The sequence below is a fragment of the Oreochromis aureus genome, linkage group 3 (genome assembly GCF_013358895.1).
Source record: "Oreochromis aureus strain Israel breed Guangdong linkage group 3, ZZ_aureus, whole genome shotgun sequence".
Classification (NCBI taxonomy): domain Eukaryota; kingdom Metazoa; phylum Chordata; class Actinopteri; order Cichliformes; family Cichlidae; genus Oreochromis; species Oreochromis aureus.
The window spans coordinates 57417152-57444260 of NC_052944.1; the positions used below are offsets into that span (position 1 = coordinate 57417152).

The 27109-nt window shown below is 41.7% G+C and overlaps 1 protein-coding gene across 1 annotated transcript; it reads left to right on the plus strand.

Moving 5' to 3' along the window:
- The first annotated feature begins 1529 nt into the window (after positions 1-1529).
- Positions 1530-3277, plus strand: LOC120433641 (mucin-2-like). Its single transcript, XM_039600237.1, has 3 exons — positions 1530-1584; positions 2023-2499; positions 2620-3277. The coding sequence occupies exons 2-3, from the start codon at positions 2163-2165 to the stop codon at positions 2706-2708; spliced, it is 426 nt and encodes a 141-aa protein (XP_039456171.1). The 5' UTR covers positions 1530-1584; positions 2023-2162; the 3' UTR covers positions 2709-3277.
- The last annotated feature ends 23832 nt before the right edge of the window (positions 3278-27109 follow it).

Consider the following 27109-nt stretch of genomic DNA (forward strand, 5'->3'; position numbering starts at 1 on the left):
AGATCAAATTATAAAGAGGAGTCCTGTTTTTCTGGATATGATGTCGCTTCCAGCAGAGGCAAAAACCCAATGACAGTGCAGTCAGAGTTATTTAGCTTCACTTCACTCTCCTAAGTCCAGTTTCAGTTTAACTTTAACTCAACTGACTTCTAGATTCAGATTTAAGTCTAAGAGACCCACGTTTCAGAATTTCTTTAAAAAAAATCAAAAAACTAGTTTAAGAAAATAATACAAAAGATATTGTTAAATATGAAACAAAAAGTGTAACTGACAGAACGAAAGTTTATGAAGCTGTTAAATGATGTAATTTAATATTTGTGTTACAATGATATATCCAGAGGAGTGTGAACGTTAGATGGGAAGTACTAAGAAAAAAGTGCTTGGGTGAATGAGACAAGTTGTGCAAAGTACTTTGAGGACTCAGGTAAAGTAGTGTTGTATAAGAACCAGTCTATTTACCACTGAACATGCTTTAATGTGCATGAGCACTTTTAAGAAAAAAGTGTTGCCTGGTAGCCAATACAGAGAAAAGCACACTGACCCTCTGACACATACAGAAAGAGGAAGTAGGACTATTTTAATTTCTGTCAAACTGCTGCTGATCTCATTTCAGTCAGCTGCAGGATGGAGGGAACATCTGTACAGATGCTGCTGGGTGAGTCTGACCAGCTGGATGTGTGTTGGTGTCTGAATTCTGAGAGATGATCACAGTTATTAAAGTTCATTTCTCTTTTAGTTTTGCTCTCACTGCTGGGCTGCACAACAAACCAAGGTCTGTCAGCATCTTTTATCAAATGTTATATTTTTGAAATCCTGAAGACTGTAAGTAATAATTATAAGTAACTTCTTTCTTAAGGAGTGATGACTAAGGAGGACGTAGAAAGCATTTCATTTGTAGATGATCATGCAGTTCTTGCAGACATCTTGCTGGTCTAGTTTTCATTAACAAGTAGAGGAAAAGAATGTGACTAAATATTTTATTTAAGCTCTCACAGCTCGTTTGACTGTGAGTCCCAGCAGCTCTCAAATGTCTGAAGGAGACTTTGTGTCTCTGAGCTGTGAAGAAGACGACAGCTCTGCTGGATGGACTCTGAGGAGAAACACAAGCAAAGAAATCAGGACCCAGTGTGGAGTTAAGTGGGGGAAATCTACTGGGAATTCCTGCAAAATCAGCTATATCTTTCCATGGCACAGTGGAGTTTACTGGTGTGAGTCCAGAGAGGGTCCCATCAGTAACATGGTTAACCTGACAGTCACTGGTAAGCTGAGTGTGTGGAGTTAGTGTTGATGAAGCTGTGTGTAAATGGATGAAATGCTGTAGTTTGTCTCTGTGTTGAGGTGGATCAGTGATCCTGCAGAGTCCTGTCCTCCCTGTGATGGAGGGAGATGACGTCACTCTGCTCTGTAAAACAAAGACCACTCCCTCCAACCTCCCAGCTGCTTTCTATAAAGATGGCTCCCTCATCAGGAAGCAGCCTACAGGTCACATGACCATCCAGCATGTTTCCAGGTCTGATGAAGGCCTCTACAAGTGTGACATCAGCGGTCATGGAGAGTCTCCATCCAGCTGGATCACTGTCACTGGTGAGGAGCTTCACTCCTTTTTTTAAACTAATAATTGCCCTTTTCCACTAGCACCTACTCAGTTCTGCTCGACTTGCTCAACTCAAATTTTAGGGTTTTAGTTTGTGGTACCCTGTGGGGTTTTTTTAGTCCCTGCTTGGCTCCAAGTGTCCTGAGTCACATGTAGTCTGTGAGGTCAACAGACTACATGCCACCTGAGTCTGAAAGAAGCCATTGACCAAGCAGCAGGTATCTGATCGCGCATTTGTTAGTTTTGTGTCTGTGTCGCATACAAATGTCATCATAGCCTTGTTGCTGTATCGATATCACACACTTTAGGTGATACTCAGTTGTAATGGAAAACGATGGCAGCTGGGTAGAGAAGAGTTGAGTGAGGATGAGTAGGTACTAGTGGAAAAGAAGCTATAATCACCTGAACAGGTCAGATTCTCTCCGCAGGTAAACCTACAACACTGTCTACTACCACCAACCCCACCAGTGGTTTGCATATCTCTACAGTTACACCCACTACCACCATCACCAGAGCCCCACCCACCACTACCATCACCACCTCCACCAAAGCCCCAACCACCACTACCATGAACACCTCCACCAGATCCCCTCCAACCAACACTATCACCACAGCCAACAACTCCAACCGCACCAGGTCCATCACTTCTACCAATGCCACAGACCAACCAACCTCCAACAAAACCCCAGCCACCATTACAACAGCCCCAGGTGCTATTACCAGAGGCCCACCCACTTTTACAATGAAACTCAACATAGCAACTGTGCCCCTTTCCTCTACTCCACCCTCTGACTCCTCCTCCCTCCACCTTTGGTTCAGAGTGATCAGTGTGTTCCGAGGGATGTTCTGTCTGTTCTTCGTCTGCACCCTACTAATAGTGTCGTTATATCGACAAAAGGCTGCAGGTAATGCTGAATCATTTACCGGTCAATCAATACACTGATGATTAATATCTTTTTCTGTCTGAAAACTTTATGTGTTAACAGCTGATACATTTTGTATCTTGTCTTTGTCACCTGCTGTAGCTGCAGGAAATGAAATGGTGACAACCCCACGTGTCCAGACTGAGCAGGGATTGAACAATAATTATGACACCAGAGAGCATCACCTCTAAACTGAACTGATCTCTGTTTAGCTTGTTGATTTTTCTTCAGTGATCCTCCAGTTTTGTTTTGCAGTCACTGTTTATGATTCATTTTCTTTTGATTTTACATTTCTGTTTTAAAATGTGTGCTATGCATTTCTTTTATATATGAAACACCATTTATTGCCAAAGCCTGAAATGATGAAGCTTTTTTCTCTGCAATATAATTGTAACTTACACAATTAAAGTGTTTTGTTCAACAAGATTTACAATAGAGATTGAGCCCCAGAAGGCCACCATGAAAGAGTTTACTGAGGTCAAAGACAAGAACTAGGATGAGAACTACATTCAAATTCTTGTGAACTTCTGTCCAGTCAGACTTGATTTGAACACCACTGAACCATTGTTAATGCTTCCAATGTTTATCAATAAATGTATACATTTAACAACTTTTCAGTAGGACTTTATGTACCTCCACAAAAAAAAAGATGACAAACAAATATAGAATTGTTTTGTTAAATCGGTGGACTGAAATTGCAATCAAAAACAGACATAAATATAATCAACAGACATCAAACACACATTAATGCCATGTGTAAGTTAATCATAGGAAAATAAATAGAATATTTAATGACTATTATCTGAGTTTGGACTGCTGTCATGGAAACTAGTCTTGCTTAAAGTGGAAGGAGAAGTGAGAACAGCAGTGTTTTCAGGACATGCTGTTTACAATGTCCAAAGTCATCTGTAGTGTAAAATGTGCTGATATAAAACATCTTTGCTGGAGTCGTGGTGTAGAAAAAAAAAGTACATAAAAAATATCTGTCTCTGTCTCCCTGTATATGTGTGTGTGTACATATATATACATATATATATATATTAGTGCTGTCAGTGTTAATCTTGTTAAAATGAGGTTAACACCAAAACCGCATTAACACGCCCCGTGCATGGAGCTGCACGGAGCTAACGCGTTAATGAGCTAACCATGCTAACACGTTGATGCCGTGCAGCCTCACGCACGGGGCGTTAATGTGGTTTTGGTGTTAACCTCATTTTAACAAGATTAACGCCGACAGTGCTAATATATATACACATGTATATGTACAGAGAGAGAGATTTATACTGACAGAAACTTTCATCTGGGATCATTCTGGATAGTCTCAGCAACAAATGGCAGGATGCCAGAAGCAAAGGTTGTTATCAGGCCAAGCCCCACTGCACTAAAGGAAGACAGACTTTTGTCCTAATTTGCCTAGAAACTATGAATTAGGTAATGAAATAACCTGTGCTTTGTACAAATGACAGTCGCACATTGTATAATTTTGTTTTGCTATTCCTCTTAATGTTTGTTTAAAACATGTTTAATGGTGTGTTTGCTTTTGATAATAGAGAAAGCTGAACCTGTCACGGTCCTGAGTCTGCCGACTCAGTGTTTTGTGTTTCCTTATGCTTTTGTTCATTCCGAGTATGTATTCTGTTATGATTTGCCATTTGTTAGGTTTCTGTTCTTTGCCTGCCTGCCCCCACTTCTCTGTGTTCCCTCCGTCTGTCCATGGTGTCACACTGTTTGTGAATCTGTCTGTTTAGTTCAGTGTCTTGTCTGGTTCTGTGTCTGAGTTTCCTGTTTTATTGTGAAGGTCTCGGTCTGATGTGAGTGTGTTCAGTTTACGTTTCCCCTGTCCCGTCAGCTCTGAGTTCTCCCAGCTGGGTTGCCCTCCTGTTTATCATCCCCTGATTACTGGTGTGTGTATTTAAGCCCTGTGTGTTCTCCTGCCTGTTGCCGGTTCGTCTGTGTTCCACGGTGTCCTGTTCCTCATCTGCGGCTCTCTGCCTCTCACCCCGTTCGTATGTTCTCTGGTTTGTTGTCCCTCACTGCCTGTTTTTTGCCACTCCACCATTTGTAAATAAACGTCACTTGAATCATCAGTCACTGCCTGCATTTTGGGTCCTCCTTTTCCTCCAACACCACACGGCTCGCCTCGGCAGCCGTGACAGAACCAAACAACTACTCATGGATCAATTATAGTATCATAAGATGATCATAGATCATGTAACGTTTAATGGTGTTTGTGTTTGCTACATACTTACAGAGTGCAAAAGGGAGAACTTATTGAATACATTAACAAAACAGTGGATTATACTCCAATTGTTAGTGTTCCTATTATATCTTTTGGTTATCCTTTGTTGCTTTGTGTTTCTAGATTTTCCATTTCCTCCTGCTTTCTCTGTTTTGCCTGCGTTTCTCATGTTTCTGTATTAGTCGTCTTTTGGTTACTTCCTCTTTTACTTTGACAGGTATATGTCTGATGTGTTTTGTTATGACTCCTTTCTGATCATATAGCCTTCCCTAAAAAACATTAAAAAATGCAGAGAGGTGTATAAACACATAGAGAGTGAAAAAGATGATTAAGGAAGAAACAGTGCATCCTCCTGCAGCCTTGGGCTATTGCAGCATAACTAAGGGAGGGCTGCTAACTAAGTATTTTGTGATCTGAATTCATTACTGAATTAACAGCTTTCAGCTAATATCTGGTTTGCATAATGCTGGAGAGGGCAATAAGAATTCATATTTTCTAGGAATCAATCACATGGTTAAGAATTTTAGTTACAACAATGTAGAGTAAAGCAAAAACAAAGACACAAAAAAGTCTGTAAAAGTAAATGGCCTGTATTAAATGGGGCGATTGTGGTTCAAGAGTTGGGAGTTCGCCTTGTAATCGGAAGGTTGCCGGTTCGATTCCCGGCTTTGACAGTCTCGGTCGTTGTGTCCTTGGGCAAGACACTTCACCTGTTGCCTACTGGTGGTGGTCAGAGGGCCCGGTGGCGCCAGTGTCCGGCAGCCTCGCCTCTGTCAGTGCGCCCCAGGGCGGTTGTGGCTACAATGTAGCTTGCCATCACCAGTGTGTGAATGGGTGGATGACTGGATATGTAAAGCGCTTTGGGGTCCTTAGGGACTAGTAAAGCGCTATATAAATACAGGCCATTTAAAAGTATATTTCTGTACATTGATGTAATTTAACCATAATAATTATTTATTTTGTAAGCACTTAAAAAATCCATCCTCCAAAGTAGTTCACAAAAGCAGCAAGTCAAACTATTCTGTCTGCTACTTTGGAAATCACACTGAAAAATAAAAGGGTTGGAGGTTAGGGTTGACATTTAATCTATTGTAAAGTATTGATGTCCATTATGTAGTCATACATTGTAGTTAACATTACAGTAACTACACAGGCAGACCTTTAAGAAAGAACTGTTTAGTTATGTCTTGTAATGTTTAAAGAAGACACTGTAACACGTTTCTTGTTTAGAGAGAATTATAGATATGAGTCAGACCCTACTCACCACCTGCGTCACCCTGGGATACATGCTGTGATAAAGCTTCAGTGAAAATAATTCTTCCACTATATACAAACCCAAGATATCAAATATCTGCCGATGAATGTTCACTATTTCAATACAACAACCATTTGCATGCCTTGTTTTTAGCCACCAGGGGCCAAATGTAAAAACGATTTAAGGTCCTTTTTTAAATCTTTATCTATGTTCTGACTGAGTGTGGTCTGCAAATAAAGACAGCACAAATTAGAAAACAGAAAAGTACTCCACAACATTAATATGCCCTTGACTGTGATACTTTGTATGTATCACTAGAGGGCATCAAAGCACCTTAGAAAGTGAATCTTCAGCCTTCAAACTGCAACACTGTCGCTGCAAATAAGAGAAACATTGGCGAAAAAAAAGCAGAGCCTGTTTGATTAATCCTACTGTTGTTCTTTGTTGTGTTGTGGCTAGTTTTAAGCTCTGCAGAAAACATAAAGGACTAGAGAGTCAGGCCTATAAACCCCTGATCACAGCAGCATATTTCAAGCCTCTCTCTAACCTGTCAAATGAACTGTGAGTCTGTTGCTGATCAGAGGAGAGACACTACATACAGCTGGAGGCATCTAATCACATCCCAAACCCGATGCTCAGCTTTAATCACACTGTCGATGTGTCGCCGTTGACTTGAGCTCACACTGCAGAGTGATAGTCTACATTGTCGGCATGTCTCAATCATTCTTAGAGATGAAAAGTTAAATGCTGAAATGGGACAAAATATATGTTTTTCCATTCAAAGATAAACTCGAGGTTTTTAGCCTAATATAATACATTTTAAGTTGTTTCTGAATTGAAGTTCAAAACTCCACAACAGCCGTTACTGTCATTCAGAGTTTAGTGGAATAAGTCTGCTCTTGCTAATCAGTACAGAACAGGTAATCAATAGTTGTACATCAGTTAGCTTGTAATTAGCCTGAGCTTGACACAACTCATTGTTAACTGGCGACATCTACAGCAGCATCTTCCCGTTCCTGTCTCTGTGGGCAATTTTTATTAAAAAAACAAACACATACAGCAAGTGTTTATATAGTTTTCATTATGATCACCACTCAAAAAGCAGCTTGGAAAATAGGGAGGAAAAGATGTTATAACTGCTAATGCAATCAGCCATGCCCACTTACATTAATGGAGAGCTGATCCAGATCACAGTCCGTCTGTGGTCGGTGGAGTTGTACTTTGAACACAGACTGAAATTAGATAGACTGCCTGAGCACTAAGGCATAACAGAGAATATATTTCATGTGATGATGTGAACTCCAAAGTGCTCCACATGTTCCAGTGGGGTTTTATTAAAAGTGTTCTGACTTTTTCTTGTTATTTGTTGGTTTGGAAATGCCTCTGAGGCCCAGAAAAAATCCATTAGAAATAACCAGGAAATTGTTGGGAACTTCCTTACCAAGCCTAGAAAGTATTTAAGGGACTGTTTTATTTTTGCTTCAACCCAATTTCCTCATGGAGACAAATACTTGTTTCTATTAAGGTTTCTTTTAGCGTCAGATTCATTTGGTTTAGGCCATGAATGGAGTGACTTTTTCTCAACTTCTGTTTGTTCTTTTTCTTTTTTGCTGTTGTTCCTCTGGTTCTGTTTACGTTTTCACCCATCCATTGTCTTCCATTTACACAGTTCAGGGTTGTTTATATTCCTGTTTGATTTTTATTACGAAAGCTTCTGTTTGCTATGCACTTCAGGATGAGTAGTCTGTGTTAGGAGCACAGAGGCCTATTTGGGAGGCCAGTGGAAAAGGTCAAATCTTTAAGGAAGCCAGCTGCACGGGCAGGTGGCTGTGCTGACAGGTTGCCCTCAGACTGAACAGGGTTTGGCAGCATAAATATATAACAGGTGTACCAACCTTGAGTTACTCTGCAGCACCATGGCTAGCCGTGAGAAGTATTGATTCTGAACTTTGAGCTTTCACATCCACAAGTAATCTGAGCACTAGAATATCTTTGAAGCTTAAGATAAATAGAGAAAAACTGTGATGTGATGCAAAGTATTCCTTAGATGTAGCTATAAACGAGTTAGCTGGATAAAGTAAAGTAGATCTGAACTCATTATATTTCAGTCTGTTATAGGTTATATCTGTTATTAAGTTTCTACTACATTGACAAAAAACTGAAAGAAATGACTGCAGCGAGCTTGAAATTAGTTTTCTTTTTGAAAATTTCTCCTTCAAGAATTTGAGCCATGAACGGATGACATTGTTGACACGAGCATCAGAAGATGGAAATGGGGTTCTCATCAAAGCTCCAGGTCTAAAACCTCAACCCAGCATTTTGAGTTTGTTGTTATATTTGTGATTCCTTATGGATGTTGAAAGGATGTTCCAGTATTATTTTCAGGTTGCCTTGACTTTTAAGAGTAGTTTAGGTTATTCTATGTCTTTTTAGTAATGAGTCTTTTCCTGTAACTATATGGTCTGTCTTTTACTTTCAGTTATGCCTGTGTTTAAGTCTCCCTTGTCAGTTCATCATGTTAAGTCTACGTGTGTTAATCTGTCATGTTTCATGTCCGCATTTCCACATGTTGTCATGCTCGTGTCATGTTTGTGTCTCGTTATTTTTCCTGTCATATTTTGAAGGTCTTGTTTCTTTGTTCATTGTGCTTAGTGCTACTTTTCTCTGTAGTGTCATTTGTGTCAGCTTTTTCTCCATATGTTTCCACTTCCCCTGATCCCCTCCTGTGCATATATAAGTCCTGTATTTTACTGTTCTTTGTCTGGTCATCTGTGTATCTTCCCTCCACGCCTTGATAGTTGATTCATAGTCCTCATAGTCCATTCATAGTTCTCTCAGTTTAGCCATAGTTATCTCAGTTAGTTCTCCTGTTTAGGCTTCAGTTTACTTTTCACCACAGTTCATTTTATGTTATTTTTGTATTCAAATATACCATCTCTCCTTCAGTGGCTGCATTTGGGTCCTCCTTTCACACTCCATATGGTCTGCTGCAGACTGTGACAACCCTGGTGTAGAAACTAGGGCAGTATGTGCATTCTGAACATCAAGCGGCTAAAAACACCCCAAACATTACATTGTTAAAAAAAGATCTGTAATGTAACAATTAGTGCTGTCCAAATTAACGCGTTAACGCATCTGGAGTGCAGAATGACTCAAAATCCCTGAAATGTTTCTGTCAACGGGCAGTTTGTGCAAATGGGCAGTTGATCTGGTAGTGATGGGCAGCTGAACCAATCAATTCAATTTGGAAGATAATAAACACACAATGACCCTCTCTATGGGAAATTTGAGTATTAAAAAAATAACAAGACTGAACAGTCGACCGACAAAGTATTATGCACATTGTGCAAGAAGGAATTTTCTTTACACCGAAGCACTTCCAGCTTAAAATATCACATTGACATGAAGCATACGTTAACTCTGGGATGCTGCCAGGACTTTGGCTAACGCGTCACCCAGCTTGCAATAACTATTCATGGAGCATCTGGGACTCAGTAAGTCGACCTCGGAAATATTGACTGACACAATGGCAAGTGGATTGCAACAAACTGCAGACCTATTAATATCAATGAGAACACGCGCTTTACATAGCTTTGGTTCCTCATTTCAAGGACTTGAAGTGTCTCCCCAAGAGTAACAGAGAGAGAGAGTGGATAAATGTTTACAGAGTTTTTTGTTAACATGAATTTTCAAGATGTTCAATAAACATGTTAAGTACGTATATTTTCCTTTTTTTTCTGAGTCTGTTTGCTCATGCAAAATGAAATTATTATAGATTAAAAATGAAGGATATTTAATTTTGATTAATCAAAATTAATCCACAGTAACCCTGTGATGAATCTGATTAAAAATTGTAATTGTTTGACAGCACTGATTCAGTAAAAGGACTAGATGTTACAATCCCTGACAATGCATTGCGTTAAATGGAGAAAATCTTGAGGGATGGCTGTTATGAGGAAAAGCAGCCCAGAAACTTTGCAAGCAGCACACATCGTTGTGAGCCTCAACTTTCGGTCTTTTACCCAGGCTAATCTGCCATTTTTACTTGGTTAGGTTTAGGGATTAGAGATCGATCTAGATTATCATATTAAAATTTGGGACACATCGTCAGTAGTGGACCTTGGATTCATCAGGTGTTTCGGCCATTATAACTAGAGATGGCACGATACCACTTTTTTATGTCCGATACCGATACCGATATCATAAATTTGGATATCTGCCGATACCGATATGAATCCGATATAGTGTGTTTTTTAATCAATAAAACTGTTTTTTTAATATCTTGCTGCATTTTGTATAAGTTCATACTCAAGTTTAAATAAACAATAACACTAAAGCTATTCTGTTATACCTGTATGTAAAAAATACACTGCACCCAAAATATTTTATAGTTCAGCAACACTGATCAATCTAATAAACTTAAACCTACTCCAGCCTCCCTATTCTGGTATTTTAAAGAGTACTTAGCAGAAATATTAAGCAACCTAACTAATAGGGTTGCAAACTCCCAGCAAAAAAAAAATAGGGAACCACCCCCCACCCTCCACGTCATGATGCTTAATCGATGTAATCAACTTTAATTTGATGCAGGGTGAAAAAAAATGCACAGAATTAAATTATTTTTCAAGAATAATTAAATAGATTCAACATCTTTCTTCAACAGAATTGCAGACTGCACAGATGGTATCTTCCCAAAGGAAAAAGTACTATAGCTTACTAGGGTATATTAGACTTAACAGTTACTATATACAGTAATGGACTTCTATACATTTTACATCAGATTAAAACTTTAGGTGTAAGATTCAGATAATTATTTATTAAAAGCTAGACATTTTAAATGAGAATAAGAAAGAAAAGTATGTCTTTGTGCCCCTTTTCCCTGTTAATGCCCCATCGGCCCCCTGGCTAAACTTTGCTAGATCCGCCTGCACAGTTACCAGCAGTCAGCTACGTAGAAAAAGGATCCTGGTGTAGAAAGTAATATTAAATAAATTCTAACAACAGCTTATCAAGGTTAAAGGTGCTGCTGTTGTTCCGCCGCTGGTTTCCTCTTTCTGGTGCAAAGTGGGCCAAAACAAAGAAGAGAGACGGACTCATGACAGAAAAGCCGATCAGCTGATCGTTAAGCAGTTTCACGATTGAAGTAGCTGCAGGAAGGTGAGGGAGAGAGAGAGAGAGAGGCAGTCGCTCCATATATCGGTTGTTAAGCTTAACATGGGAACGCTTTACAAACACTCAGAGATGAACTTACACACTTGCTTTACTTCTCTCTGGGATAACTTCCTCGGAGATGAAATGCTGGTTTGGTAGCAAGGCTCTATCACGTGAGCACACTGCTCCGACGTGCTATGGTTATGAGCCGAGTTACACCGTGTCGCAAGTTTTGTGAGGTGTTTTTTTTAATATTTAATGTATCGGATTACATTTTTAATTTCTCACCGATATCCGATCCAGTAATTTACGTCAGTATCGGACCGATACCGATACGTAATATCGGATCGGTCCATCTCTAATTATAACTAGACACCCTCATCCAAGGAGGCCCTGACAGGGTTGATCAGGCCCCGGAGTGTGTCACTGGTTTATGTTAAATTATTATTCCTCTTCTTCTTTCTGCTGTTTAGTTTTCTACAGTTTATTCTATCTATTCAATGCAACTGAGAAATACTTACCTCTTTAACATTTATGGAGCCTCATTTCTTCAAAGAGACAGAAAAGGTGATAGAGAGAAATAAGACAAATAAGACAAGCATATATTATATATTAGTGTATACTTACCTATTAGAATATAGGTTTTTTAAAAAGTTGCATTTCACAGGATAGAATCTGTGCTGAAAGACTGAAGAAAACTATTCAAATTCTCTTTGAATTTAAGCATACATTCTTTGTGTTTATTCTCCATTTACTTCATTATATTGCATAAATGTCAGTTACAAGCTTAAATATAAGGTTGAAAAAGTGTAATTGCAGCCAGGCTATTGATCAAGTAATTGCGATTAATCATGATTAATTGCAGAAAATTGTGAGATTAATTAGTTGGGTTTTTTTAATCTATTGACAGCAACAATTGTTTTCCCGATAAATTTTATAGAATTTTCCTGTTAACATTATATATGTGAAATACACTAACCAGGAAAGAAAATTAATTTTTAAGAAAATTTAAGTTTATTTTTTTTTACATAAAAGCACTGTAAAAAACAACTTAAATATAAATTCACAAATATCCATTGTCTTAACTAATGAAACTAAATGTTCTATTAGTGTGGTCTAAGGAGCTTGGAAAGAAAAGCATCTAGACTTATTTAAGTTTTCTTCTTCAAGTTTTTCTCACCTCTCATCTGAAAAGCTTCTTCAGTTTTAAGTGCAATTGGTGGAGAGTCCCAAAGGTTCATGGACCCCCTGTTGATCCTCTACCTAATCACATGAGCCAAGGCGTGAAAACAGGTGTAGGTCACTATCAGCCAAGGTTTAAGGTTAACCCATTGTGAAGCCTAGCCCCACCCTATCATGTGATTTATTGAGATCAAATGACCCAGGATGTGAGTGGGCAATAAGGCGTCTGGTAAGGGATCTCAACACTGGATAATAGATGGCAGACAGTTGGTGTCGTAAACCACCGCCTCTGTTCAAAGACGGTCGTTCACAGTGGACATAGCTGGCTTTTTATTTATAATAGTTTTTTTTAATCTGTTGCCTTATGGCTCCAAGTGCTGTCATCAATCTTTGCATTTTATTATTATCTCATAACACTTGTTTAATCAGCTACCATCTCACCTATGGACTTTTTAATTCAATTCAATTCCATTTTATTTATATAGCGCCAAATCACAACAAAAGTCACCTCAAGGCGCTTTATATGTCTGCAGTCTCAGATCAACACAGCTCTTCCCTCCTGCACTATCAGCAGCAGGAGCAGCAGCAACACCTCAACAGCAACATTGTCCCCATCAGGTAAAACATAGGCTATGTTTGCTTTGCATTGTCCCCACCTGATGACAGTGATATAGTATGATGTGATTCCATATTAGAATCTTGATGTATGTAGGTTGTTTTTGTTCAGCCTGGTTCTATGTGCCCCTTTTTAACTTTGAGCACCCGCCATCTCTCTCAAACATCTCTGCACAGCCGTCAACAGCAGTGATCTTTGAAATCTGCAAAAATGTGGGATGCAAATTAACATTAGAGAGAGAAGCCATTGCAGATCATAGGACATTTATAAGAGGATAAACTGTTGTAAACAACGGTGTAGACTTTCATCAGGTAGCCAATAACAAAGGGAAAAAATGTGGGAGGAAATCACCAAATCTCTATCCAGTCATAGTGCACATAGTTAACAAAGGCATCAGCTAATACTTACTGGCAACGAATGAAACCAACTCACTTGAGGTTGAGCTTATGACTCAGGTGCTGTTAAGGGTTTAATTACATATTTTACACATACAACTACTTTTTTTTATGTATAACATTTTTAAACATACATGCAAAACTTTCATGTTCTGTATAACAATGCAAGCCTTTATAGGAACCCTTTATAGAGGCAAATGAAAAGTACATAGTTAATGTCAACCGGATAAGTTTAAGTTAATAATATTCCCTCTGTGTGGTAATTCTGTAAAGTTCTTGTCTCTGTATCTCTGTTAAAATTGTTTGTTTTTCACATCCTAATTTATTCTGGTTGTCAATGGTCTCATTTGTCTAGCTTATATTGTTTCCATATTTTCTTCTGTCATGTTACTGTCATTGTCTAGTTTCAGCTGTGCTTTGCTTCCACAGCTATGTTCACTTTCCCTAATTCCTTTGTAAGCATTTATTGCCTGTTGGTTTGTTCTTTTCCGGTCATCTGTTCTCCACTCAACTACAACTGTTGTTGTCTACATTTAACCCCACATTTTTTCTGTGAATATTTACATGAAGCATTAAATAGATCCCACTGTACAGCATCAGATTTTTAAACTTGCATTTAGCAAAAGTGGAGGTGCAGAACTCAGGACTGTCTGATTTCACCCTAGACAATATTACACATATACACTGAGCTGTCAACGAGATGCAGGAGAAAGAATACACATGGTTTATAGAGAAGGAAGGGGAGACTAATATAGAAACAGACACAAGCAGAACAGACACAGAAAAACTCATCTTCAAAGTAAAACAGGAAGCAGCCAAAAGACAAGCAAATAATACTGAAACATGAAAACGGAGACAGGGGAATGCAGAAAGCAGAAGGAAATTAAAAATCTAGAAACACACAGTGGCTCAACATAACCAACAGATGTAACAAGCACAGTGACAGCTAAGGTATCATATACTATTCTCAAGTTGAAAAGATCTTTGAAAGTAACAATAAGTCCCCCCTTTCTTACTTGGTAAGTAATCAGATATTACAGGATTTATGCTAATGTTACAATATTGGATCCAAGATTAGCTGTTTGGTCTAACCTCTGCTTTCAAAAGCATACACCACTGAACATGTTTTGAACAAACAGGAAAAGAAATAGGATAAAACTTTATACGACTGTCATCACAGCATGTTATTGCTGTATAACTGTACAGCAATAAAGTTTGCACAAACAGTCTGTGCATTCTTGTTGTGACTATTTAGTAAGATGCCAAATTAATCTCTTTGTACAAATTGGACATTTTGTAATTTTAATCCAAATTCCAGCAAACATATTTTATATCAACACACATGACAATGTAGATGATTCTTGGCATTTTTGACAAATTCACAGCATGTCCTGAAAACACTGCTTTTCTCACTTCCCCTTCCAACCAAGACTAGTTTCTACAAAAGCATCTCATACTACATCTCATTCTCTAATCTCAGACAATAGTGATTTACAGTTTTACTTATTTTCACATTTCTAATGTCTGTTTAGGCTTTGTTGTCTTCACATTTTGGAACAGTCGTACAAATAGGAAACACAATTTCAGTCCCCCTGATAAACCTTTAAATGAACCTATAATCGTTGTTTTCTATTTCCCTGCAGGTATGTTAAGTCTACATGCAGATAGATAAAATAGTTTATAATACATCTGTGGGCCATGTTTTCATAAGATAAACATTTGTAATGCAAACTTTAGCTTGAAAATATGTGTGCAGATGTAAACAGGCCAGCAAGGAGTCCCCCCATTTTATTAACAAACAAGTGTGATTGTATAGAAGTCTGTGAGAAAATGGACCTACTGCTCACTTGATCTTTGACCTTAGTAATGACGTGATATTATGTTGTACCTTACGGTCCAATTACAATAAAAATAATGCAGTTTAATATATATGGTGGCTCTATGTTGGAATATGTTGTTGCAAACGTATGAGTTAGATCCTGTTAGTTAGATCCAAAAACACAAGTGTGGTGAGAGTGGAAGCATTTCCAGTCATATCATTTTGCTGACAATAATGTCACCAAGCAAGAAAGTTATAGTTAGCTGGCTAATATTAATAGTTTGTTACATTAGCTCTTAAACTAATTTGAAAACCCTCAGGCAAGTCAACTCGGGTAGTTTTGGAGGTTGGAGTTTAGTCAGCCACATCCACTATTACGCTGTTGTTGATCATAGTCGCCCTGTAAGGTGAAGCAGTAAATTACTTTCACATTTGGAAGGACAGGGTTCCTAAGGCTACAATCACAATACAGAAAACTGCAGTTGTGGCCCACCCAAAATTATTGCAAATGACTGCAATAAACTTGCTGTGTTGCTCTTTTTGCAGTGGTCACTTTAAAGATGGGGGACCATGAGTGTGATAATTTGCAGTCAGTTTTTCCCTGTCCGAAAAAGATTGTCCTATTGTCCTGTTTACACTCTCATGTGACTCAGGCTTCATATAAAAATGTATTGTTTTAGCTAATAGTAGTTAGCATTAACTTACCATCAAGCATGGACATTTTTTTAATATTCCAAATGTAGCAGCTAGATAGAAAATGTTGCTTTCTTACTAATTTTGTCACTTGCAAAAATAGCATTTAAAGCCACAACCTTGATTCTTATTGAACCATCAACCTTCTTGTCCTTAGTGAGGTTGTGTTGTCTATGTGGTGTCTATGTTGTGCTATTAGTGCAGCATATTATGATTAGTGGATTCCATATCAGGCAGCACGGTGGCACGGTGGTTAGCACTGTTGCTGCACAGCAAGAAGGTCCTGAGTTCAATTCCACAATCAGGCCGGGGTCTTTCTGTGTGGAGTTTGCATGTTCTCCCCGTGTTTGCGTGGGTTCCCTCCGGGTACTCCGGCTTCCTCCCACCGTCCAAAGACATGCAGCTTGTGGGGATAGGTTAATTGGATAATCCAAATTGTCACTAGGTGTGAATGTGTGAGTGTGAATGGTTGTCTGTCCCTGTGTGTTGGCCCTGCGACAGACTGGAGACCTGTCCAGGGTGTACCCCGCCTCTCGCCCTATGACAGCTGGGATAGGCTCCAGCACCCCCCGCGACCCTGAAAAGGATAAGCGGAAGCGAATGGATGGATGGATGGATTCCATATCTCCATATCATGTGAGATACCATCAACTAGACACAATAAGGTCAAGCAGAAAATAATTGTCACATGTTTTGTATTTTTGCTGAAAATGTGTCCCCTCTTCCTAACATACATATCTGTTCATGGGCTCCAAATTAAGGAATGGCTCATTTTCATGTCATGTTACAGTAATAACAAGGTATCTAAAAAAACAACCAATATGGAGAGCATATTTAAATATAGGAATGTAAAACCAGAAGCAAATACAAAACAGCAAATGGAAAAAGAAACTAGATGATTATCATGTAAGCCTGAAAGATCCAAAAAGACAATAAACAGACAAAATACAGAGTTAAAGGATCAAACCAGACCAATTCAGTTCAGCTTAGAAGCAGTGCTCTGTGGTGACATCGGTAATGACATCATCATGAGCCTGACTTTATACCTGCTCAGACTGAGTAGATGGAGACAACTGGTTCATTTCCTTCAGTCAGAGCAGTTGAAGATGAAAAAAACATAAAATATTTTAGTTAAGTATGAAGAGTTCAGACATGGAGAGGAGTTAATCATCAGCATATTAACCGATCGGTGAATAATACAGAGTGTTACCTGTTGTTCTGTGTCGATATAAAGACACCATAAGGAGGGTGGAGATGAAGTACAGGCACAACACTGCCAGGTGGAGGACCACTTTGAACACAAGGTGAAGGGAGAAGGATTCAAGGGATGTGGCTGAGGAAGAGAGTGGGGTTGTGGTTGTAGGTTTACCTGGAGAGAGAATCCCACCTGTTTATGTGCATGTGTAGATGAAATAAGAGGTCAAATCATTGTGAAGCTCCTCACCTGTGACAGTGATCCAGCTGGATGGAGACTCTCCATGACCGCTGATGTCACACTTGTAGAGGCCTTCATCAGACCTGGAAACATGCTGGAGGGTCATGTGACCTGTAGGCTGCTTCCTGATGAGGGAGCCATCTTTATAGAAAGCAGCTGGGAGGTTGGAGGGAGTGGTCTTTGTTTTACAGAGCAGAGTGACGTCATCTCCCTCCATCACAGGGAGGACAGGACTCTGCAGGATCACTGATCCACCTCAACACAGAGACAAACTACAGCATTTCATCCATTTACACACAGCTTCATCAACACTAACTCCACACACTCAGCTTACCAGTGACTGTCAGGTTAACCATGTTACTGATGGGGCCCTCTCTGGACTCACACCAGTAAACTCCACTGTGCCATGGGAGGATATAGCTGATGTTACAGGAAGAAACAGACCATCTTCCCCACCCATGTCCACACTCACCCCCCTGACCTTCAGTTAAGTTCCTCTTCAGAATCCATCCAGCAGAGCTGTCGTCTTCCTCACAGCTCAGAGTCAGAGAGTCTCCCTTAAAGAACTGAGAGCTGCTGGGACTCACAGTCAGACGAGCTGTATGGGCTGAAATTAAATATTTAGTCATATTCTTTTCCTCTGCTTGTAAATGAAAACTTGACCAGCAAGAAGTCAGTAAAAATATATCCAGTAACTCGCTAACAGAGTTATATATATATATATATATATATATATATATATATATATATATATATATATATACAGAAGAACATCAACATCAGACTTTCACACAGCCTCATCTCTAGTTTTCACTGTTAATTTACTTGATAGAAATGCAGGTATGGATTGGTACAAACATGACACTTCAAAATCAATAGCAAAACTACTAATCAGTAACAATCCATTTATCGGTGATTCCATGGTGTAGTTATTAACATTTTCAGCTTAAATTAAAAGAGTTCTGCTCCCAGAGGAAATACAAACTCAGCCTCAAAGTACCACATGTTTGTGTACTGCTAATGCCAGTGCTAAGCTTGGTAAATCAGAATCAGAATACTTCAGTAATCCCGAAGGAAATTGCTCTAAGACAGTTACAGTGACAGACTAAACTATTTAATCAATACATTATGATACTTTTTTTTTTTTTACAGATTTAAGAAATAGCACTAATATATACAGATCACTCAAGTATAAATATCAAGAATCAACAGTGGTGATTATAAATAAATAAATGATTTCCTGTGTCGGTCAGTGGTGCTTTTTGGTAATCTCAGTCTCTCACTGAACGTGCTCCTGTGACTGACCAGCATGTCATGGAGTGGGTGGGAGGTGTTATCCAACAATGTCTTTATCTTGGACAACATCTGCCTCTCAGACACCAGCTGAGTCCAGCTCCATCCCCGCAACATTACTGACCTTACAGATCAGTTTATTGAGTCTGTTGGCATCTGCGACCCTCAACCTGCTGCCCCAGCATGCATCAGCATAGAGGATCGCACTGGCCACAACAGGCTCATAGAAAATCCTGAGCATTGTTCGACAGATGTTGAAAGACCTCAGCTGCCTCAGAAAATAGAGACGACTTTCCTGTAAAGTGCTGTGGTGTTTTTAGCCCAGTCCAGTTTATTGTCTATGTGAACTCCAAGGTATTTATAGTCCTCCACAATGTCCACGTTGACACTGTGGATTGAAACAGGGGTCAAGTGTTTCCTGGTCTTCCTGAAGTCCACAATTAATTCCTTGTTCTTTGCCACGTTGAGCTGCAGATGATTCTGCTCACACCACGTGACAAAGGAGTCGACCACAGCCCGGTACTCTGTCTCATCATCCCTGCTGATGCAACCAATCACCACATGAATTGTGGCAACCCCTTTGGAAGTAATGTTTGATTTTTAGAAAATTACCTTTAGGTATAATTAATTTTAATTTCGTAGGGTTAATGAAGCACTGGAAGATTTAACACTATAAAAAAGCCCCTGAAGTAGATTGTAGATTCTTTTTTCTCATCTCCTGCTTATTAAGTTATGAAGGCTTAGGAGAAAGTTATAAGTACGTGACATTTTCTGGGCTGAAAATACATTTAAGCACTCTTAAAAGCTGCAACCAAATCAATTTTCACTCATTCCAGGTATCAAAATCTTTTCTATGATCAACTTTGAACTTCAGTATCATCATGAATAATTGTTTTAATCGCAGCAGAGGAACAAAAACGAGCACTGATACCTGTTTGAACAGGACTCTGATAATTCACTGCAGACAACCTGCCTTTTGGATTAACTTTAAAGGCTCGTAGCAGCATGAAAGAGATGTGTAAACATGATTATTTTCCCATAAATTAAGCCACATTTACAGAGAAAATGCATTTGTGAGTTGAGCAGCAGAGGTGAGTAAGGGGTTGCACCCGTGAAAAACTTCTCTTCTCAAATCATCAAATCATCAAAAGCATTGTTTTCAGTTCATGAAGGTAGGGGTGATTTTACATGTTATTCCTGAACTACATTCTTCAAGGTTTTCAGCGAGTACACTCAGGAGTGTCAGTTAAGTTAACATATGAAATATTTTGGACATCCAACCTTGGCTCCAAAACTGCTGACCTGCAGATTTGGAGGCCTGTATTAACCATAATCTTGCACATCAGACACTGGAATTATTTTTATGACCTTTCATGTACCGTACAATTCACATAATATATTAATAATATGATAATATAATATGTTATGACTATGAGCATCCAGGGTGAAGTAGGGGAGAGGCTGTTTGACTGGACCTTCAGGACCTTTAAACCGGCTACATCATCCTACATTACACCCATGCAGGTAAGCATGGCTTCTTTCTTTTCTTCTTCTTCTCTGGCAGAAGAGGAGAGGATATGTATCAATAAAAGGTCTCTTTAAAAAGCACATTAGAAAAACAATATTTTCCTTTAAACAAATGACCGTCAGGTACTGATGATAGGATGTATATTTTTCCCCTCCAAACATTTTCAAGGAAATCGTTGACAAGTCCCACCTTTAAAAGATGAGCTGTGATGTAATCACCCTTTTCCCAGTTTTCTGTTGTAAGCTTTTCCATTTCTATATACCACAGAGACAGAAAAATAATTAGAGAATTTTTTTAATTCAATGCAATGATTAATAAGTTATACATGTGGGAAGATAATCTCTACCAAAACAAATATATGATATGAGCGATATGGCAGGCAGCCAGATCATGAGGCAATTTTGAAGTTTTGTAATTATGGATTTTAATACAAGAAAATCACCACAATGTTAATGGAAATATTAAATCACCTTTATTGGAACAAACTTAATTTAAGCTTAGAATCAAATTTTTGATGAAAATTCTTTCAAAATCTTGATTTTTCTAAAATGTTTTATAGAACTATTACTACAACATTACACGCAACATGATTTCATATTAAAATGCTGATCCAAGTATTAAAAGATACCCACCTGATTATTTATGTTAGATTCTTTCTTCTGTCTCTTGTGAGATGTTGCTGATCGGTGTTCACTGAGCTAAATATGTAGGTTATGTTGCTCATGTATCAGTGACGGAGGAGTGTGGAGGTTTTCTTTTTCCAATTTACAAAACAAACAAATAATTCTATGACTATACTGTAAGCTGCAGCATGCAAATTCTCTTCTCAGCTTCTTCTTTCACTGAGTGCAGGGTCACATGCTCAGAAGCACCACTAATAACAAGAACACCAACAACAACAACAACAACAACAATAATAATAATAATAATAATAATAATAATAATAAAAGCAGACAACTTAAAAACAATAGCGAAATAATTATTAAGATATGATTATAATTATTTATAAAATATTTAAAAATGTCATAAGAAGATATTGAACTATAAAATTACCCAATATGGTTTGTAATGGAAATTCAGCAGATTTCTGTTATTTCAGCAAATGAAATAACAGAAATCTGAAGTGGAATTAAAAAAAAATTAAAGCAGTTACAAAGTTTAACCATTAGTTTATTACAATAAGTATTCTGTTCATGTCTAAAATTATATCTGTGGTTTCCCACCCTCATTATCAAGTACATTTCATGACAGAGGCACACACACACACACACACACACACACACACACACACACACGAAGATTGATTTGTGTATCTGGTCATACTTCTGTGTTCCAGCTGCTGCAAGTATGTGGGTATGTTTGTTTTTTCTTTTGTTTTTATAGGTGCATCAGGTGGTGATGTATCATGCTTTTCAATTTATGCTCTATCCTTTCATTATAGTTTCTTGTATTTACTTTATTTCCCCTTTCTTTCCCTACCTGTCAGCATAGTCACTGTCATACCACACATAGAAATTAATAAATAAACAGAAAAAAGAAACACTTGAACAAGAGGAGCCTGTAGAGAATTAATGAAGTTCATTTTTGAAAAGCAAAATGTGCTTGCCACAACAGTGTATTCAGATCATAATTCTAAAATGCAAATGCTGCCAACAGGACAGGATTAAGAACAAAACAAATGATATGCATCTAGTAGAGGTCCAAACTAGGAACCAAGCTTTGTCCATTATATTTGACAGGATTCAAAAGACTGCTGACCGCAGGCTGCTGTTCATTCAAATGAAAGGCTGCTGCAGCCTGCGTTTGCATAGCTTTGTTTTTTCCATCACATCTCACAAAGCTGTGTGACACATAGTTTGTCATGACGCTGAATTCATGCTTATTTATTTGCCTACCTAGTGCTGGACAAAAACAGTATCTAACACAGGATGTCACAGCCCATTGAAAAGACAATTACACACTCAGGTCTTTTGAGCAAAAAAGTAAATAATGCAATTATACACCAGCCATTTGGCCAAAAGTGATGGATGGCATGTTGAGTCTACAGTGATTTCACACTCATAAACATGCTCTACTTGCATTCTAGTCTTTATTTAGAATAGTTTAGAATTAGTATTCTTATTCTTATTTAAGCACAAGAGATTTGTGTTGAATTTTGTCCCCTCTCCCCCTTCCCTTTCTCTTCTTCACAGTGTCAGGGGGCGGAGTCTGTGTGTTATTATTAATTGGGGTTTAGTTGAGTTTTAGTCTAGTTTATGTTTTATCTGTCTTCTTGTTCATGAGTCTTTTCATGACGTCTGTGTTTAACTTTCAGTTTTACTCGTGCTTGCGTCTCCCATATCTGTTCTCATGTGTCTCTCCTTATGTTCCGTGTCTCCCCAGTCTGTCATGTGTTTCATGTCTGTGTGATCCATGTCGTCAAGCTCGTGTTGTTTTGTCTACGTCCCATTATGTTCCTGCTTTATTTTGAAGAGTCTGGTGTGCCCATGTTTAGTGTGTTTAGTTTTACTTTCCATGTGGCGTTCAGGTTCGTTTGTATCAGCTGTGTTTCCCCAGGCGTTTCCACTTCCCTCATTTAAGTCCTCTGTCGCCCTCTGTTGAGTGTCGGTTCTTCTGTCCAACTCACTTCATTTCAGGTCTCAGGATTTTCCAAGCTTCTGTTCAGGTTGATGTTTAGATTCCTTCACGCTAAAGTTTTGCAGGTACCTGCTCAGTTTCATGTTCTGGTTTTCAGTTTCTAGTTTTCATGTTTGGTTTAGCTGTCCCCAGTTAAGTTTAGTTTTGGTTATGCCCCTGTTTGCCTTGCCTTGATTTGTGTTCTTGTATTCAGCCTAATAAACAGCTCCCTTAGTGTTACACTTAGCTTTCCTCCCTTCTGCTTTTGCGTCTGCTTTGCAAAAACACACCGGCCGCCTGGCCGTAACATACAGGTGCTTATTTCTGGACTTAATAGAATTTTGCCCACCCTTGGTCACTACTGATATTTTAACTTTAAAGCCAGAAGGCAGCTCAATCAAGTACTATTCATATGGTGAATAGTACTACAGCTTATGTGCTAAAAAATGTGTAGAAAATTGCCAGTGTGCTAAAACAGGGCTTTTCCCTGTCTGCTAGTTAAGTATATCATGTTAATTCTTAGATAAAGATAAATCAAAGATAAAAGTCTAATCAATATTGTAATGACCTGGCTGGGGTTGTTAGCCAGGTGCATTCTGGGTATTGTGTTGTCTGTGTTTTCTATTGTTCTGCTAGTTCCTATGTGTTTGATTCGCATGTTGTGTTAGTGTTATGTTAATGTAAGCCACAGTGAAGTTGATGTGTGTTCTGTGGAGCGGGTTGATGTGGCATGGTTGGCTGACACCGCGACCCTATGTGGTGGGAGCGTGATAGGGGTTCGGTGTCAGCAGCATTACAGTGGTTGTAAGAATGTTGAATAAATGACTGGTGTGAACCACTACTGCCTCCTGCTGGATCGTTTGGGGATTACAAGCCTGCTGCTGAGACGCTCGGGGTCGTGCGGTGTATGAGGCACGAGCGCTCTCCATTCGCCGCGAAGTTCAGCGATAGCTGCTAGCGCCCTGCTAGCCGTTTTAGCTAGTGAGCAGTTTAGCCAGTTCAGCTCTACTAACCCACGGTCGCTACAATTGGTGTCAGAAGTGGGATTCATGAGTGTCTAGCAGACACTATGGAGCCGACCATAGGCGAGTTAGAGCGTCTAATCCGAGACAACTGCTCGCTTCTGGAAAGCATGGCTGCCGAGACCCAGCGGAGAAGACCCGAGCTGGGGCGGCCAGAGGGCCACAGCGCGCCTCGGAACAGCCACCCCCTGCTCTCCCCGCAGCTGGAGGGGATTCCTGGGGCCGCACCACAGCTTCCTGGCAGGACGGCTGCTAAGCTACAGCGCTACACTGGGGCGACGCAGCTGGAGCCGTACCTGGCCCAAGTCACGCTGGCTGCCACTCACAACGGGTGGGGTCAAGAAGAGACTGCCACCCACCTGGCGCTCGCACTGGAGGGCCCAGCGCTCCAGGTTCTGCTGGACCTGCCCCTAGAGGAGCAGTGCGACCTCCGGGCTCTGACCACGGCGCAAGGCAGACGGTTTGGACAGAGACCACCAGCCGAACAGAGCAGGGAGGAGCTGGCTCGCCGACGCCGACGCGAGGGAGAGAGCCTGGGGTCCTTTGCTGCGGACGTCCGCCTCTATGCCCGACGGGGCTATCCAACATTCCCAGGAGCGGCACGAGAGGAGCTGGGTCTCCACGCCTTCCTGAGGGGCCTCACACCGGAGAGGCTGCGACAGCATGTCCGGCTGTCATCCCCCCGAGACCTGGAGGAGGCATTGAGGGAGGCTGAGCGGGCTGAGGAGGTGCTGCGGGGCGAGCCAGTGACCCGACGATCGGCCAGGGGGGTCGAGCGAGAGATGAGCGCGACCCAGTCGGATGAGGAGGAGGAGGCCAGACGAGCCCAACCAGAGGCAGTCCCCCGTCGGAGGCGCCGGACGGACTGCTGTTATCGGTGCGGGGAGCCCGGTCACCTCGCCCGGAACTGTCCTGCGCCTAGTCCTCGGGCCCGAGTGACATCACCGATGGGAAACGGCCACGGGGTGGGACAGTGAGGGAACCCCCGCCCCAATCATTAAACCCTCTCCGTGACACTCATCCTGTGGTGGGCCGCTGTGGGTCCACCCGTGGACTATACCTGGACTGTATAATTGATGGACAGTCTTGCCGGGCCCTGGTGGACACGGGGTCCACCATCTACTTGCTGCGGAGGGGGGTGCTTCCGGAGACGGGCGCTTCATTGCCGAAAGATTGGACCCCTACTCACACAGCGCTGTACACTGTCACAGGAGAAAAGACTGTGATGCCGGGGAAAAAGACTCTGCAGGTGGTGGTGGGAACGAACAGTGTGAACCATGAGTTCTGGCTTGCCGACATAACAGACGAGTGCATTGTTGGACTGGACTTGCTGGCCCACTGGGGGGCACGGGTCGATGTGCCGGGAGTTGCCATCCACCTTGGTGCTGAGACCGTGCAGCTCCAAGTGGGCATGTAGCCAGGACAGACCCCACCCCCACCAGCACCCCCAAAGCCCTCGCGCCCCACAGCTCCAAGCCACAGCCAGGGGTCGAGGGCGGCAAGGGTGCGGAAGAGGACCCAGGGGGTGAACGTAAGCAGGGCCAACATCCCACAGCCAGGGTCGCCGCCTAGCTCGGCAGTCTCCCCGTCACCTGAGACTGTCGCGGCAGTAGAGGAGCTTGGGCGGCGGAGTGGGGTGCACCTCAGTGCGATACAGCAGCGGCAGCTGCAGAGCCTCTTGGCAGAGTTTATGGACATTTTTGCCGCCAGGGAAGAGGACTGCACCAGGACGGGCCTGGTGCAGCACACTATCGACACTGGAGCAGCTGCTCCAATCCGGCTGCGGCCCCACCGCCTGCCCCTCGCCAAACGCCAAGCTGCCGAGGAACTGATAAAAGAGATGGCAGCTAATGGTGTCATTGAACCCTCGGATAGTCCATGGGCCGCACCTGTGGTTATGGTGCGGAAGAAAACAGGGGGTTGGCGCCCTTGTGTGGACTACAGGCATCTGAACGCGGTCACCCGCAAGGACTCTTACCCGCTACCTCGCATCGATGACGCACTGGATTACATCGCTGGGTCCAGTTGGTTCAGCTCGCTAGACCTCCGCAGTGGGTACTGGCAGGTGGAGCTTGCTGCTGAGGCACGGCCCAAGACTGCATTCACCATAGGGCAAGGACTGTGGCAGTTTAGGGTGATGCCTTTTGGACTATGCAATGTACCAGCCACGTTTGAAAGGTTAATGGAAAGGGTCCTCAAAGACATTCCCCGTGCCCGCTGCGTGGTCTATTTGGATGACTTGCTGACTCATGCCAAGGACTTTGAACAGGCTGTTGCTAATCTGCGAGAGGTCCTGACTGCCATCCGCGGGGCCGGACTAAAGCTGAACCCGGCCAAGTGCAACCTTCTTGCTCGCCAGGTGAAGTTCCTGGGACATGTGGTGAGCGAAAAGGGGTGGCTACTGACCCGAGAAGGTGGTTGCTGTGGGGGACTGGCCTCCCCCATCGAACGTCGCCGAGCTACGAAGCTTCCTGGGGCTGGCCTCCTATTATAGGAGGTTTGTAAAAGACTTTGCCACCGTCGCTAGCCCCTTGCATCAGTTGACAAACAAGGGTCAGCGGTTTGGTTGGACTGAGGACTGTGCAGCGGCTTTCGAACAGCTGAAAACTGCCCTTGTGAGTGCCCCAGTCTTGGCGTATCCTGACCCCAGCCAGCCTTTCCTTTTGGACACTGACGCCAGCAACGTGGGGGTCGGAGCTGTGCTCTCCCAGAGGGGAGAGGCTGAGGAGCGAGTGGTGGCATACTACAGCTGCAGCCTCAGCCGGGCCGAGAGGAATTACTGTGTTACCCGGCGTGAACTGTTGGCTGTGGTCCTGGCGGTTCGTCATTTCCGACCTTACCTCCTGGGCACTAAGTTCCTGCTCAGGACCGACCACGCCAGCCTAACCTGGATGCTGAACGTTCGCCAGCCGGAGGGTCAGGTGGCCCGGTGGCTGGAAATACTACAAGAGTACGACTTTGAGGCCCAGCACCGACCAGGGCGGCAGCACGCCAACGCCGATGCCCTGTCCAGGCGCCCCTGTTCTGCGGATGAGTGCCGGTACTGCAGGCGCCTGGAGGAGCTGGACCGGGTCCGACATCGGCAGCAGCAGAACCCGAGGGTGAGGATGAAGGGCAGGAACCTTTCACCGCGGGCGGAGCTGCAGCAGCACCAGGTGAGCGATCCAGCGCTGGGGATGGTGAGGGACTGGATGGAGGCAGGGACACGGCCAGACTGGTCCGCCGTGTCTTCCCAGGGGCCCGAGACGAAGTCGCTGTACTCCCAGTGGAACAACCTGGAGCTCCATGGTGGTGTAATCTACCGGCGGTGGCGGCGCCAGACGGGGAGGCGACATACTCCAGCTCCTG

Excerpts from the sequence above, each read along its gene's own strand:
- LOC120433641 (XM_039600237.1), top strand. The coding sequence starts at position 2,163 with ATGAACACCTCCACCAGATCCCCTCCAACCAACACTATCACCACAGCC. Across the intron at positions 2,500-2,619 it reads ATATCGACAAAAGGCTGCAG|CTGCAGGAAATGAAATGGTG; the intron begins GTAATGCTGAAT and ends CACCTGCTGTAG.